General features: G+C 34.8%; 2 protein-coding genes across 4 annotated transcripts; both read left to right on the forward strand.

The window, feature by feature from the left end:
- The first annotated feature begins 310 nt into the window (after positions 1-310).
- Positions 311-3,247, forward strand: LOC114411879. 2 transcript variants are annotated; one of them, XM_028375610.1, is made up of 2 exons: positions 311-481; positions 1,701-3,247. In XM_028375610.1, exon 2 carries the CDS (start codon positions 1,724-1,726, stop codon positions 2,921-2,923), a length of 1,200 nt encoding a protein of 399 aa, XP_028231411.1. In that variant the 5' UTR covers positions 311-481; positions 1,701-1,723; the 3' UTR covers positions 2,924-3,247. The 2 variants fall into 2 exon arrangements, with proteins under 2 accessions (XP_028231411.1, XP_028231410.1); XM_028375609.1 differs by having other exon boundaries at positions 311-477.
- Positions 3,248-5,313: 2,066 nt separating this feature from the next.
- Positions 5,314-13,295, forward strand: LOC114411881 (protein PAF1 homolog). Of its 2 annotated transcripts, none has more exons than XM_028375613.1 (13): positions 5,314-6,006; positions 6,098-6,260; positions 6,494-6,597; positions 6,732-6,833; positions 7,515-7,584; positions 8,083-8,138; positions 9,108-9,158; positions 9,407-9,511; positions 9,639-9,683; positions 10,468-10,567; positions 11,675-11,877; positions 12,318-12,404; positions 12,690-13,295. In XM_028375613.1, the coding sequence occupies exons 1-13, from the start codon at positions 5,392-5,394 to the stop codon at positions 12,852-12,854; spliced, it is 1,866 nt and encodes a 621-aa protein (XP_028231414.1). In that variant the 5' UTR covers positions 5,314-5,391; the 3' UTR covers positions 12,855-13,295. The 2 variants fall into 2 exon arrangements, with proteins under 2 accessions (XP_028231414.1, XP_028231413.1); XM_028375612.1 differs by having other exon boundaries at positions 5,315-6,006; positions 6,494-6,606.
- The last annotated feature ends 1,203 nt before the right edge of the window (positions 13,296-14,498 follow it).

Here is a 14,498-nt window from a genome sequence, read left to right on the forward strand (position 1 = left end):
GAAAACTGTTATTAAATCCTAAAAATAATAAAGAATATTACTACAATAATATAATAATCTAAAATAAAATAACTAAAATAACGTATAATAATATAATATAAACAATAATAAAATATTTTTTAAATTACACTAATAAAAATATTTATACTTATGCACATGCACGAAGTCTTGTTATTATTTTCTTAAAAAAAATCTATTTTTTTTATAGAAAAGGAGGTCTGGTTATTATTAAGCATATTTTTTTTTTATCATTCTTATTGAGCATATATAAAGAATTTAATTATTATTATAAAATAAAATGTCAAAAACCCTAAAACCCCTGGCATTCATAGAGATAGAAGCAGTGACACAGCTTTGTGCCTAACTAGCATCGCAGTGGCAGAGACGCACGCAGTTGCCGCATCAGTCCGCATCAACTGCACGTTTGTTTGATCTCTCTTCACCCTTCAAATTGCAAGTGTGACCGTCGAAGAAGAGGTAGGTTGTTATTCTCTGTCTCCTCATCAAGCCTTATTCGGATTCTGGGACTTTTTTTATTTTTTATTTTTTATTTTTTATAATTATAGGAACCCAATCCAATTGCATATTCAAACTATAGGAAATCTGAATTCTCTAAAAAAGTATAAGGAAGAGAGCACTTTAATTTTACTTTCCAAAGTTTATTTATGTTCTTGTTCTTATGGGTTCATCAATGAATACTTTAGGGTTGAGTTTGTAGTGTTTTGTGTTGTATCAATTGAGAAAGGAGTAGCGCTATTCGCATAGCACTGCATTACCAAATCACAATTTCTGGTAACTGCTTCTGATTCCATCCCTAGTTTAACAGTGAAAGTGTTAGTTGGTCTCGACCCCTTTAAATTTTGATAGAGCCATGTGTAGCTGTGACTTCAACAGTTGCAAATTTGCTATGGAAATTTTGATTTTATTGAACACTGTCCTCTTTCTCTTTAGCTTTCCTTGATTTTGGTTTGTCATCTTATGTCTTCTGTTACTGATTCGTTGGTTTCTAACCATGATTACTGCATTAATTATTTTCTTTATGCCATTTAATGCCACCCTCACTGCTTATAAAGTTATAAGAGATTCTATATGGTTCTATAATCTTTTCAGACTGACACAAGCTTTCTATTCTTCCTCTCTTTTGATATATATATATACACACGTATGTATGTATGTATGTACAATGATATGATGGATGTAGGGCAGATGCCATTGAGGCGGATGCTATTCTTCTATCATCAAAATAAGAAGTATTCCTAAATTAGGTTGATAAACTTACTAACCTATTTACAGATCTTATCACAAAACAAGCCTTTGAACAGGCTTGCAGGTCAGGCCAGACCTGACTTTTATGTAGGTTAGGCTAGGCCTTCAAATAAGGCTTATGACAGAGAGTTCAAGCTCAGGCTTTGTACTTTCAACCAAGGCTAGGTTCTAGCCTGGCAAAACCTGGTTTAACCGGTTTCCATCCCTAGGTGCTGATGCCTTCCTCAAGTTTGATCTATAAGTGATTTTTGTTTATGAGCTTTTGTTACTTATTATTCATTCCTTTTCCTTTTCTTTTGAAACTTAATAAAATGAAATGCTTCTTTGATGAGTAACTGTTTTCATTTCTGCTGATAAATAATATGAAATCCCTTTCTGATATAGTCTCTTTCATACGAGTAGTGTCTGAGGTTTATCTTCTGCTTGCTTTGCAGGAATCTTTCTTGCAATTCCAATCATGACTTTGCTAGAAGTAATTAAGGATGCTTCAGTCAATTCAAAACCACTTGATTCACCTTTGGACTACCCAATTGTTCTGAACCCAGGTGGTATCTTACCTAATTTAAAGCCTGAAGTTGAAGATGAATCTTCTTCATCCCTCATAAAACCCCTTATTGGGTGGCAAATTTCACAAACTGATGCTGAGATTATTGACGTTAGCAAAAAGTTCTTTACACAACTGAAGGCTAAGCTTAAGAACACTAATAATTTGGATAAGGGTGAGTTTATTAGTAGTTTGAATTCCTATCTAGAAAACATTAGGGACAAATTAGGGGTTGTGATTGGGGTTGATTCATCCTGTAGTGGTTATACCAGGATTTTGATTGAAAAGCTTGGAGTTTTCATAGGTAAAGATGTTGCTGGCCTGGTTTTGGATGGGAGTGTTTCTTTGGAGATTTGGGAAGTGGTCAAGGCTTTGATTGTTAATGGTATTACTGAGCATTCTTGTTATTCAGACCTGGTTACGAAGTTAGTGGTGAAAAAGAGGTCTGATTTGCTCTGTTTATGCATTAAGCATGGTTTCGATCTTGGTTCATCAGAAATACTTACCATTTTGAGGTACTTTCTTTCTCCATCCAAAGATAGTTATGACAGTATGGTAACTGTGAAGAAGGAGTGGGAGTGCCAAGCACTGTTGGCCATTGAGAAAGCAAGTGATAGCAATCTTAAGAAGAAGTACTTGCTTATAGCAAAGGAGGCTTCCATTTTGCTTATGATGGCATATGATGGTTTCTCTGCTTCTGAAATTTGTTTGCATTATCTGTTTTCATCATCCAACATCAATGATGTGATGTTATCCCCTTCATTCAGTAAGTTGAACAGCAAAGAGTTGATAAATTTGATTCGTTATTTAGCCAAGTGGTTGAAGAAATATGAGAGGTTTCCTCAAGCAGGACCATGTCCAAAAGCCTCATCAGTTTCAGTTTTGGGTTTGAATGTTTGTGATTGGGTTCCTAAACTCGAAGATGTTATAAAATGTCTTGGCTTAGTGCTTGATGAGAATTTTTCTTCGTTGGTGTTACATCCACAGTTTCACGAGGAGCTGAGATCAATTGAAGGAGTGGTTAGTTGTTTGACTGTTGAAGCCAAATTTTGCCACTTGATGACTGATGTAGTGGACAAAATAAAGATCGAAGTAAAAGGTGAAAATAATTAAGTCCCTTCCGAAGATTATGTTTTGCATATTTGCTAATGATGCACTATTGTATGGGCAATGATCAGTGAACACTGAACACACATCTCTCTCTTTGTATCCTCTTTTCACATAATACATGGACAGAGAGACCATAACTCCAGGATATGTTTATTGTTAAGGATCGTGACTATAATTTCATTTAGAGATTCATGCCTATAACCTTTTATTTGTATTAGGATTCTATGCAGTATAACCTTTTTTTTGGGGTCACAACATTGGTCTTTGTATGCCTTGCTTATGTTGTGCATAACGATTTTCTTGTGATCCATAATATTTTTGGTACCACGTTATCCAATTTAGTCACGTTATCCAAATATGAGAGTTTTTCTGTACTTTAATTTCAATTCCATCAAGAATCTTAGTTTTTACTGTTTGGACAAATATGAAATTAAAATGCTAAACTGAATTAGAATTTTATTAGAAAACCTTGGCCACTATGGTAACTGAAGGACATTAACCGTGACCATAGCTTGGTGTCTAAGGGTGCTCACGCGTTGGTTTTGGTCAAACACAATCAAATCCAATGAAAATTTTACTGGTTGAGTTTGTTTGAATTTGTGTAATTTTTTTTCCCTAAAGATAATCAAACAGATTGGTTTGGGTTGAGTTAATGGATAAAAAAATTTAAATTTATTTTAAACTTCAAAATAATCTAGAAAAAGGTCATATTGAAGCAAACATGATACATGATGCACAAGTCCATATTCACGTTCTATAGCATCTTAACGCCTAAAATTTCAATCCGTATAAGATAATTATAACACCTACACGTTTACACCTAGTATATCATTTAATTAATTTGTAACATCGTCAACATGAGTTTTCATCATATCCTTAAAATATTATATAACGTTACACAAGACAGATTTTAAAATAATCCAGAGTTGTTATCACTAATTAATAATGATAATAATAATAATAATCAACATGTCAATTAGTTGGTACATGATTTATGAGTCTAAGTGTTTAAAAATTAAAACATGTGACCTAATTCATTGATGAACAAATTTGAACTTGTTGGGTTAAGTTTCATCCAAATATTAAAAAAATTCAATCCAAAGTGTTTGGATTGATTTGGGTTAAATTGGATTTGTAATGGTTTATACCCGTAAACATTGATGTCAATAGTTGTAGTTGTAGGAGTGGGTGAATGTTGTTAATCACTATAAACATGTTTGAATTTATATTGGATTTTAAGTAATTATTCACATGTTTACTTTTGATGAATAAAATCTTGATTGATCACTCATGACTTATGATGATTGCAATTTAATAACACTTAAATTTTAGTTGAAGTACAACAGTTTCTTTTAGTTAAGGAGTATGTTAGTTAACTACATCGTTAATGCTTTAAGATGATTTTAGTAATGAATTACTAATGTATTTTAACTAAAAAAAATAAGTGTCCACTTATTATATGTTAATATATTTTAAGATAATCATTAGATATTACTTCCTAATATATTTCAATAAAAAAAACAAGTACGTGAATAATTCTTTTTTTTTTCATATATAACTTATTAGATATAATTGTTTGATATGTAAGTATCGAAGACATTGTCAGGAGATTTATGATAACTTATACACGTTTTTGAATTAATTGAGTTATTCTATCTTAATAGGCCTACTTTTAAATAAATAATAATATAAAAAGTTATCACACATTATTATATATAAAACTATCAAACACATAGATCAATTAGTGTGAGGTTGTTCTAACTTAGCCAAAGGTTCCGAGTTCAAGTTTTGTATATACAACTGATTTAAATACTTGAAGGGAAGACTTTATAGTCCATAATAATCTTATTCGACTCAAACAAAATTATTTGCAGTTCATGTAGGTTAGACAAAAAAATGATTATATATAAAAAAGTTGTTGACATTCATAATAATTATTTTAAAAATTATATTAAAGATGATTTGTAATTAAATAATAATATAAAAGGTTTTTACATTAAAAGTAAATAGTAGTTATTAAAATAATATTTTTTATACCAACAATACATGTTATATAGTCTTAATAACATGTGCCATTAAGATATATTAGTTAAGAAATTAAAATGAATAAGTATCTACCGTGAAAATCATGAGAATAAAAAAAAATTATGAAACATAATTTTACACATTTGAATAATGCTGTAAAGATATTTTAACATCTATCTAAATTATCAAAAAGTTTTAGGATATTAATCATTAATGTCTTTGAAACATTGAATTAAGAAACTAAAAGATAAAAATATTTATTATATGAAATATTTTTATTTAAGTTTTTTAAACAATGCCATCTTTAGACACTGGACAGAGCGATGGACAGTACGTAACCCAAAACGCAAGGAGTATAAATGAAGGGTTTAATCGAGGATTAGCGGTTAAAGTGTCCGTGGGAAGGGAAGAAGACAGAGTCTCTCCAAAATCCATTGCAGTGAGTAATGGATCGTCAATGGCGTCCTCCTCCACCACCACCACCACCCAATGTCTGCCCCGCTTGCTTCCACTCCCACTTCCCTTTTTGCCCTCCCCCATCCCCCTTCCCTTACGCCAACCCCAATTTCAAGAGACCCCGAATCGACGACAACCCTATCAGTTTCTCCGACGACGAACGCAGGTTAAAGCTCATTCGCGATCACGGATCCCACACCTACGCGCCACACCCTAATCACAACGCCTTCCCTCCTCCCCACAATGCCCAATTCAGATCTTCCCCTCACCCCTCGCAGCGCGTTCCCGACGGTTTCCATCATATTGGTGCCATGCAGCCACAACCACCTCACCAAGGGAACCAGCACAATTTCAATGGAAGAGTAGTTCACTATCCTTATCCCTACCCTGCTCCCAATGATAATAATATGGAGGCTCCTTGGTTCTTCAAGGGGCAGCCTCAGCCTCCTCTTCCTTCTTCGCCGCCGCCACCTCTTCCCATGGAACCGTCTATGAATCAATTGAAAACGTACTTTTCACCACCCAAGAAACCTCCTTCTCTTTTTCCCGTTCCCGAACCTCACCCCATGCCTCAGCCCTATTACCCCACCGCTTTTCCTTCCGAGGTAGTAACGCTTCTTATTTTACTCAGATTCGTAAATTTTTCTGGCTCCACTTTTCTCTGAGCGTTGGTTTCTACTTCTTCTTTTTTTTTAGCGGGAACCATCGAAGCAGCAGTACTTGGGGGATTCCCAATCTTTTGCGATAAATCAATTGGCTGCAGAGAGACCTAAAGTGATCGATGCTTCGCGCTTATTCCGGCATCCGCATCGAGCTTCACGCCCAGATCATTTTGTCATCATCTTGCGAGGCCTTCCAGGTGTGCTTTTCGTTAATTGCTTGTTGTGTACATCTGTTGTTGCAAAGTTCTTGAAAGTCTGTTGTGTTGAATTTTGATCAAGTGTTTTTTTGTTGTGCAAGTTTACTTTAACTAGCACGTAGGCTAGAGAGAACTTTTATAGTTCTTTTGTTTGCATCAACAATGGCAATTTGTTGCAGTTTAATTATTTCCTTTCTGTTGAAATTTTTGTTGCACGTTTGAGTCTTTTACAGGTAGTGGTAAGAGTTACCTTGCAAAGATGTTGCGTGATCTTGAGGTTGAAAATGGTGGCGATGCTCCACGAATTCATTCTATGGATGATTATTTTATGACTGAGGTTGAAAAGGTTCACCAGTATGCATTTTGCTTTTGTATTTTGACCAAGTATTCTTATTGTCCTGTATGTAGTTTTGATTAGTTCTGCAAATTCTGGTGGATCTTGTATTGATAGTTGTATTTTCTGTTGAAAAGGTTGAGGATAGTGAGGCATCAAAATCTTCAAGTTCAGGCAGGAGCAAGAAGCTTGTGACAAAGAAGGTCATGGAGTATTTTTATGAACCTGAAATGGAGGAGGTAACTTTTTGAATGTATTGGGCATCTTATTTTGTCATTTGTTATTTCATCAAAATTTCAAATGTTTTCTGTCATTTGTTTAGAACTGTTGTATTAGATTTGTGTTGTCCATGCGATTTCTCTGTTTGGAATGATTTGTGGAGGGGCTGGCGAGAGAGAATTATGTAATTGACTGTGCCTAGTTCATTGTTTTATCCTAGGACTTTATTTAAAATCTATATAATATTTGAGCAAGGGAAGATTTCTTGTTAAATGGACTATGTGGAATTGAGCCTTGAGGCTTTTTTGTGATCACTGATTTTCTTCGAATGCATTTCTAATTGAAATATCAGAAACTGTAAGGACTAGTTCATACTTCACAGGGACAGTGGAATTTAATTTTTTGCAATGCACGGTGTTTGGGAGCTGGCTTGCATGTTATATGATAGGAAAATGGGAATTAGGCCATGGCAGTTTGGTTGCTAGGAATTTCTTTTATTCTTTCCTTTATTTATTTTGGCTACTTGTCATTTATAAATTTGTTATTGCTTGAGAAATATTGGGAAAAGGTAATGTTTTATGCTCTATTACATTTAACTCTTGTTTGTGATACACATTTGCTTCAGGTTCTCTGTGAATACCTTGATATGCACTTAATTACCATGTCTGCTTATGCTTTTTTTTGTTCCCTCACCATGGCAGGCATATCGGTCAAGCATGTTGAAAGCTTTCAAGAAAACTGTTGAGGAAGGAGTTTTCACCTTTATTATTGGTATGCATCTCATAAAGAATACAATAGCTAGAGTATTCTTAAAACATATGATTTCCACTTTTAGGGTATTAACTTTGTTGAGGTCATTGTTTTGCTCTGGATGGGAAATTCTGTGCTCTGTCCTGAGTTGCATACTCATTTATTGTGACATTGTCTGTTGATTTCTTAATAGAGTTGCAATGATTACTGATTCAGAGATTTGATCTGCTGCTCTGGTAGATGTGTTTATGTGAAATTACCTAAATAATCTTTTACTCAGGAGACTAAAAGAAAAAAAATTGTTTTATTAGGTGAATTATAATAACTTAAGCAGAGTCAGAAAATGGTTGAGGGATCTATGGTGGCTTGTTAAAGAATTTAATAAGTTCAATGTAGTTTCGTTTTAGATTAAATAGTGATGCAGTGCCCATGCACTGCTTATTTATTCACTAACCACAGGTGCAGTTTTTTGTTCGGCAATGTGACCCTTTTCTTGGTGGTATTTGTGCCTCATCTTAGTGGATGACCGCAATCTGCGGGTAGCTGATTTTTCTCAGTTTTGGGCAACTGCAAAGGTATACCCTTCTTTCTTTCATGCAACCTCTGCCATGTGTCCTCAAGACGACTCACAATATCTTTGTAATACTCTCTCCGTATGCTCTCAGAAATAGGTGCAGACATATGTTTCATCTGCCTTGTTTTTACTAAGTTTTGTAAAGCATATACAATTTCTTATTATGATTTTGTGTGGAAAAACTAGCAAACGAAAGAGTAAGAAGTACATTTAGTATTAATAACAAATGCAAATAACTAAGTTGAACCATCGAAAATGATCTATAATTATGCTTTCTAATTGTTTGTCTTGTTTAATGATAGAGAGGCCAATCAGTAACTGGCCAAGGACATAGGTCTAAGATGTGGAGGGTAGGGTTTACTTGGTTTACAGCAGAAGAAACACAAGAATAGACTAGGCCCTGATATGTAGGCTATTATGTAATTTTCTATTTTGTATGTGGGATCCACCTATAGTAGAGGGGTAGTGAGCTATCAAGATCATGATTTTCATTTCTGTTATTCCTTTCGGCTTCTAGCTTGGGCAGGTATGGTTTTCTCTGTGGAGCATAGCTTTGGGGTAGGGAGTTAACCATTTTTCTGGTGTAGTTCTCCTACATTCCTATCTTATTGCAAGTTCAACAAGACTTTTCATACATTTGGCTCCCATCATGAGACTTTGTATTACTCATGTTATGCACAAGTCTGTTAAAGATAATAGATATCAAACTGTTACTTTAAATTGGGAGGTCGATGCTACTTCCTGTACCAAGTGCTTTGTTTAAATGTGCTACCTCCTACTGAAGTTGCAGCCTTATGTATTTGAATTAAAAGCTGGTTTCATTTGAACTGCATGCATGAATGCTAGTAGCCTCTGTAGTGATTAATACATATTTCATGCCTAAAAAGATATATGAATTAAAGAGAAGGTACATGAGATCTGTGTGTCCAATATGTTTCTTTTTGCTGATGGATATTCCTCTTGTTTTCAGAGATCGGGGTATGAAGTTTACATTTTAGAAGCTACATACAAGGATCCGGTGGTGCGTTTATTTGTTCTTTCCACTGAGCAACATTGATTATCATTTTTACCTTTCTTTTAGCCTTTAAACCCACCAATAATTTAGTATCATAACAGAGAGGTCTATCTTTCTTTTCTGTTGCCCTTTCAAAACATGGGATTAACTTTTTTATATTGAGTCTTACATGCTTTGGTGGTGATTGAAGACCGATTCCTCTTATCTAAGCAAATGTTCTTTTACAGTTATGTGGGTTTGATATTTTTCTTCAGGGTTGTGCTGCTAGGAATGTCCATGGATTTACACAGGAAGACATAGAAAAGATGTCTAAGCAATGGGAAGAAGCTCCATCCTTGTATCTGCAGCTTGATGTGAAGGTTTGCCTTAAATTTGGTGTTATTTGGTTGAAAGTGTTGCCATTATCAAGCCATAACATTAGTGCAAACTGTATAATAATGTCTTCTTACTGGTGTCTTCATTGTTTCTCTTTTTCTTACATGACAGTCATTATTTCATGGAGATGATCTAAAGGAAAGCAGAATACAGGAGGTAATTGTAACATTTGCACATATTTATCTCCCAAGCCTTTGTGTGTAATTTGAGTGCTAAGAGGTCAACTTTCAAATGTTATTCTAGTTTTTTGGAGTGTGGATTAAAGATGAAATTTTATAGAGAGAAAAGAGAAGAGGTACAACCAAGGTAAGATAATAATAATTTCTGGAAAAAAATATGGAGAAGTTGAGTCAAAGGGGTCACAAAATGCGAGAAAGTTGCCCAACATCCCTGTGAATCAAAAATAGCATTGAACACAAAAGAGAAACAATAAACACAAATCCTATAAAGTTCAATTATATGTCTGGTTTTCTGGACATATTTATTTATTTCTTTTAATACCTGTTGTCAATAAAGTTCAATTATTTGTCTGGTTTCCTGGGCACTGATTATTGGTTCATCTGAATCTAAGTGTCTTCATCCTAATGTGTGCTAAGAGTGCGATCGGTGCAGATATATTAATTTTTAATAATAAAGTGTTCTTTAAAAAACACGTGGAATTATATCTGGGTTTTTCACTATGTTTGTAATTATTCCTCTAGTCATCTAGCTATAATAATAACTAAATTTGTTTTAATTTGTAGTATACCTTATGGTTTTGATTTCCTAACTGGTTAGATGTGGGATATGTGCTGGTCAAATATCTACAAGCTGTTTATTTGATTTTATTGTTGAAGATTCTATAATATTTAAAATGAGAAGCCCAATTGGTTTAATATACAAAATTTTCGAGCAGTGCACCTGAACTGACTGGTTTCATTTCATATTGCACATATTCCAGGTTGACATGGATATGGAAGATGATCTGGGTGATGCATTACTTCCAGTTCAAGGAAAAGAAGCTGATAAAGTTGTTGACCCTCCATTTGGAGAAGATGCAAGTAGGATGCTTTAACCCGTTACTATTTCTGTGGCTGTGTTTTTTATCTCTATGCTGTTAGTGTGACCCTTTTGTTAGTGTGACCCTTTTTATCCAACTCTAATGTAGTTGTGTATCTTATTTTTTCTTTATATATTGGATGAGCTTAGACTGGCAGAGTTGCAACTTTGATGTGCCTAACCTGCCTAAAAGTTGGACCATAGGTTAACACTGGTGTGAGTGGTGTCTATCTTGATTTCCTTTTATTTTTCCTCTTCTCATGTTAATCCTTTTTCACCCCTTTATCTTTATCTATGTCTCAAGAACAGCGTGACAAAGTAATTATATATGTACAATTTCTGTTGATAATTGGCATGATATAAATTTCCATTTAGGGAGGACATGGCTAGAAGGAAATCAAGAATTAAGACCTATTTTTATTTTATTTATTTTGTAAACAAAGCAAACAATTTGATTTTAATGCGGTTTTACTGTCACTTGCCCTTGATTTGGTTAAGGTGAGAAATACTAACCTCTCTTCAATGGAATATTGTGTAATGAATGTCTGTATGACTGTATGATTATACAGTGGAGGTTTACTATTTTTATTTGGGATTTCTGGAGTATTTCCCTTCTTCCAATGCATGTTCTCCTTAACCCTACTTGCATGCATATTGTTTTCAATTTCATATTTTAAATATAAACTTGTTTTCAGTTAACTTAAGTTTCAGGTTATGCCCTTTCTTAGTAATGTGTAAAATTATGTTGTTATTATCAACCCTTCCCTCCCTTGAACTGAGAAGTCATTTATTTTGAAATTTTTATAGAAATTAAATGTTTTCATGCTATATAATACAATCCCTAGAGGGCAAGCCCTGCCACAGTGGTAAAGTTGTGCCTTGGTGACCATTTGGTCATGGGTTTGAATCAACCTCTTTGCATATGCAAGGGTAAGGCTTCATATAATATGCCTTCCCCATACCTTTGCTTAGCGAGGAGCCAGGCAATGGGGTACGCTAGTTTTATAATACCATCCCTGGATTAAAATTTGATTAGAATTTTCTGGGTGGGTTTCACTACCATGTCTGTCGTTTTTTTTTCCCTGTATGATTAACCCTTTGAAGTTTAGGTTTCCTAAAGGCTGGGAAGAATTGGGATGCTGAAGAGGAACATCCAACAGAAGTCAGGGAGTTGGGTAAAAGCAAATGGTCAGAAGATTATGGTGAAGATGACATTGATCAAACTGAAGGTATGAAGGGCAATATAAATGCTCTGTCTGGGTTAATTCATCATTATGGCAAGGAACGAAAATCTGTACATTGGGGTGATCAGGTATAATATATATTTTTTATGCTGTTATCCGATAGCTTAGAAAATAGAAAGTACTATATGAAGTCTCTTTCAATCATGTTTAAATTTCTTTGGAAAGAAGGAAGGGAAATGAGTGGTGCAGGGATTGAATCCATGACATCAAGTGCTCTATGGTAAAGATGGTAGTGTGCGCTATCAACTCGTTGGTGTCTGTTTTTATGAATTATATTCATCTTTTTGTTTTTTCTCTTGCTTGCTTGAGGCGTTGGGGGCACTGAAATACAGAAAAAAGGGAAATGAGTTAATCCATTATATTTAAGAGAGAATTTCAATTATTAGGTTTAGCGTGTGTAGAAACATGGCTACAACAAACAGCGGCAAAACCTGCTTTTGTGGCTTTTTTTACATAGCCATTTCCTTAATCTCCACCCCCACCCCCCTTTTTGCAATTATCCTTTCAGGGTGGCAAGACAGGGTTTTCAATAGGGGCTGCAAAGAAGGTAAATGCTTTGTCTTTAGTGATCGGACCTGGTGCTGGATATAACCTGGTTAGTTGTTTGACTTTATGTTTCTTAAATTTCAGGAACAACATTTGCTATTATTTAGTTGTCCTTTTCTTTTTTGGTGTTAGTTTTGATAATATTCTATCTTTCAAGATTTTGTACTTCGTTTGTTTTCCATCTTTTTCCTGAAGTTAATCTGCTGTGTATGTTGAAGCATTCTATTTGCTGATTTGGCCCAAGTTGAATTTTTTTTTTCACCAAGGATTTTAGATTACTTTATCATGGGAAAATAACTGTAAATAAACCCCCGCATCGTATATTTATGTACAGAAATCTAATCCATTACCTGAAGAGGATAGTCCAACCCGTAATAGTGTGGATTCAAAGAAGCATAGCATATTTCAAGAACAAATCCGGGCTGAACGAGAATCTTTCAAAGCTATTTTTGATAGGAGACGGCACAGGATTGGTGGACTTGATGTGGAAGAGGACTAAAAGAGAGCCACCCAATGCAGAAATGCTTTCACAAAACAGAGTATGGGGAGGGTAGATATATCATGTATTCAGCTTTATCCCTCCCTGCGTTGGAGAAGTTGTTACCAGGATTTGAATCCTCCACAAGACGGATGTGGAGACTGATTCCGAATTTTGGTTTTAATGTCATCAAAACAGACGGATTACTTGAAAGTCATACTTCCATGTATTAGAGGAGTTTAGGTGAAAGAATAGAGTTGAGTTGTTTGGTTGGCTGGGAAAAGAACATGATGTTCCCAATGAGTTTTTGTGGAATGATGTAAAATTTTATTCAAGGATTAATATGAAATATCTGTGATAAGGTCAACTCAGCGTCTATCTGAGTGTAGGTTTATGTTTTTCTTTTCTTGTACCAGCACGCTATTTGACATTTTACACTGAAAGAAGAAAATATTAAGTTTAGCAGACGTCTGCAGAGGAAATACGTTCATGTTATTCCTTCAAATACAAACGCTCGTGCGTGATTTTATCAAAAAAAAAAAAAACACTCGTGCATGATGATGTTTATGTTATAGATAGGAATATACGATGGGATGCATATAAGTCGATGTTAATGCATTGAGTTTTGTATTTACATGTCGTCTGTATTCTTTCAAAGGGGAAAAGAATCTTTGAAAAACAACAAAGAAAAACAGTACAGAAGTGCGTGAGCTAAGGCTTCGATTCTAAAACCGGCTTACTACTGCTCCGAATTGAATCTGTCTCTTTTCCAGTGTCCAGTGAGCTGTATTTGCTTGTCCTGCATGGCTTGTTTACTACACATTTTAGAGTACCAACAAAGCCAAAGAGAGCCTTGATGCAAATGTCCCAGGCTTTGCAGTGATGTCTGTCTTGAAAAAATTACGGCTTCTTTTCCAGACTCAGTAAAGAAGGTTCCATTCATCATTAAGTCACCCTCTGATCTCCAATCCCATGTCCTCCACAAACTCAGGTGCGTAATCCCACTTTTTTCCCTAAACAATGAAGGCTTCAATTTGTTACCAGTTACCACATAAAGTAAGTTGGAGACCATGGTCAATGTGCACGCAGGCATCACGTGCACTCAGTTTGATGATCATATTATACGCAAAAAATGGTCCATAGAAGCTCCCTTTGAATGGAAGCATGTCTTAGCATCTGTTTTGGGTTGATGAGTTTATTATATGATGATTAGTTACCAAATGAATCCCGTTGTGATAAAAAAAAAAAACAAGCTGAGGCATACTCCATTGCCTGGAGGCTCCGCGCTATGCATAGGTACCAGAGAAGAATATTGTATGTATTATGTAACCTTACCTTATTCAAAGAGATTGTTCCCGTATTCAAACCCATGACCAATATGTCACTAAGGCACAACTTTATTGTTGTGCCGGGAATCAAAACAAAAATCTTAAACCCTCAATCTATTTTATAGGGACCAAAAGTTATTTAATGAAGCCTTTTTGTTTCTATATAATGGTGTAGTTTATGACGTTTCTGCAACAAATGAGAGAAAAGAGAAATACTTATTGAAGTGATTATTGAAATCAACAGTTACTTCTCAGGGTTTGGCTTGAAAGCCAGTGTGCGGATATTTGGCCTTCTGAGATAAGTTTTGTTTCATTATATTTTATTCTACTTCAGTCT

Source organism: Glycine soja, chromosome 5, assembly GCF_004193775.1.
Source record: "Glycine soja cultivar W05 chromosome 5, ASM419377v2, whole genome shotgun sequence".
Lineage (NCBI taxonomy): Eukaryota > Viridiplantae > Streptophyta > Magnoliopsida > Fabales > Fabaceae > Glycine > Glycine soja.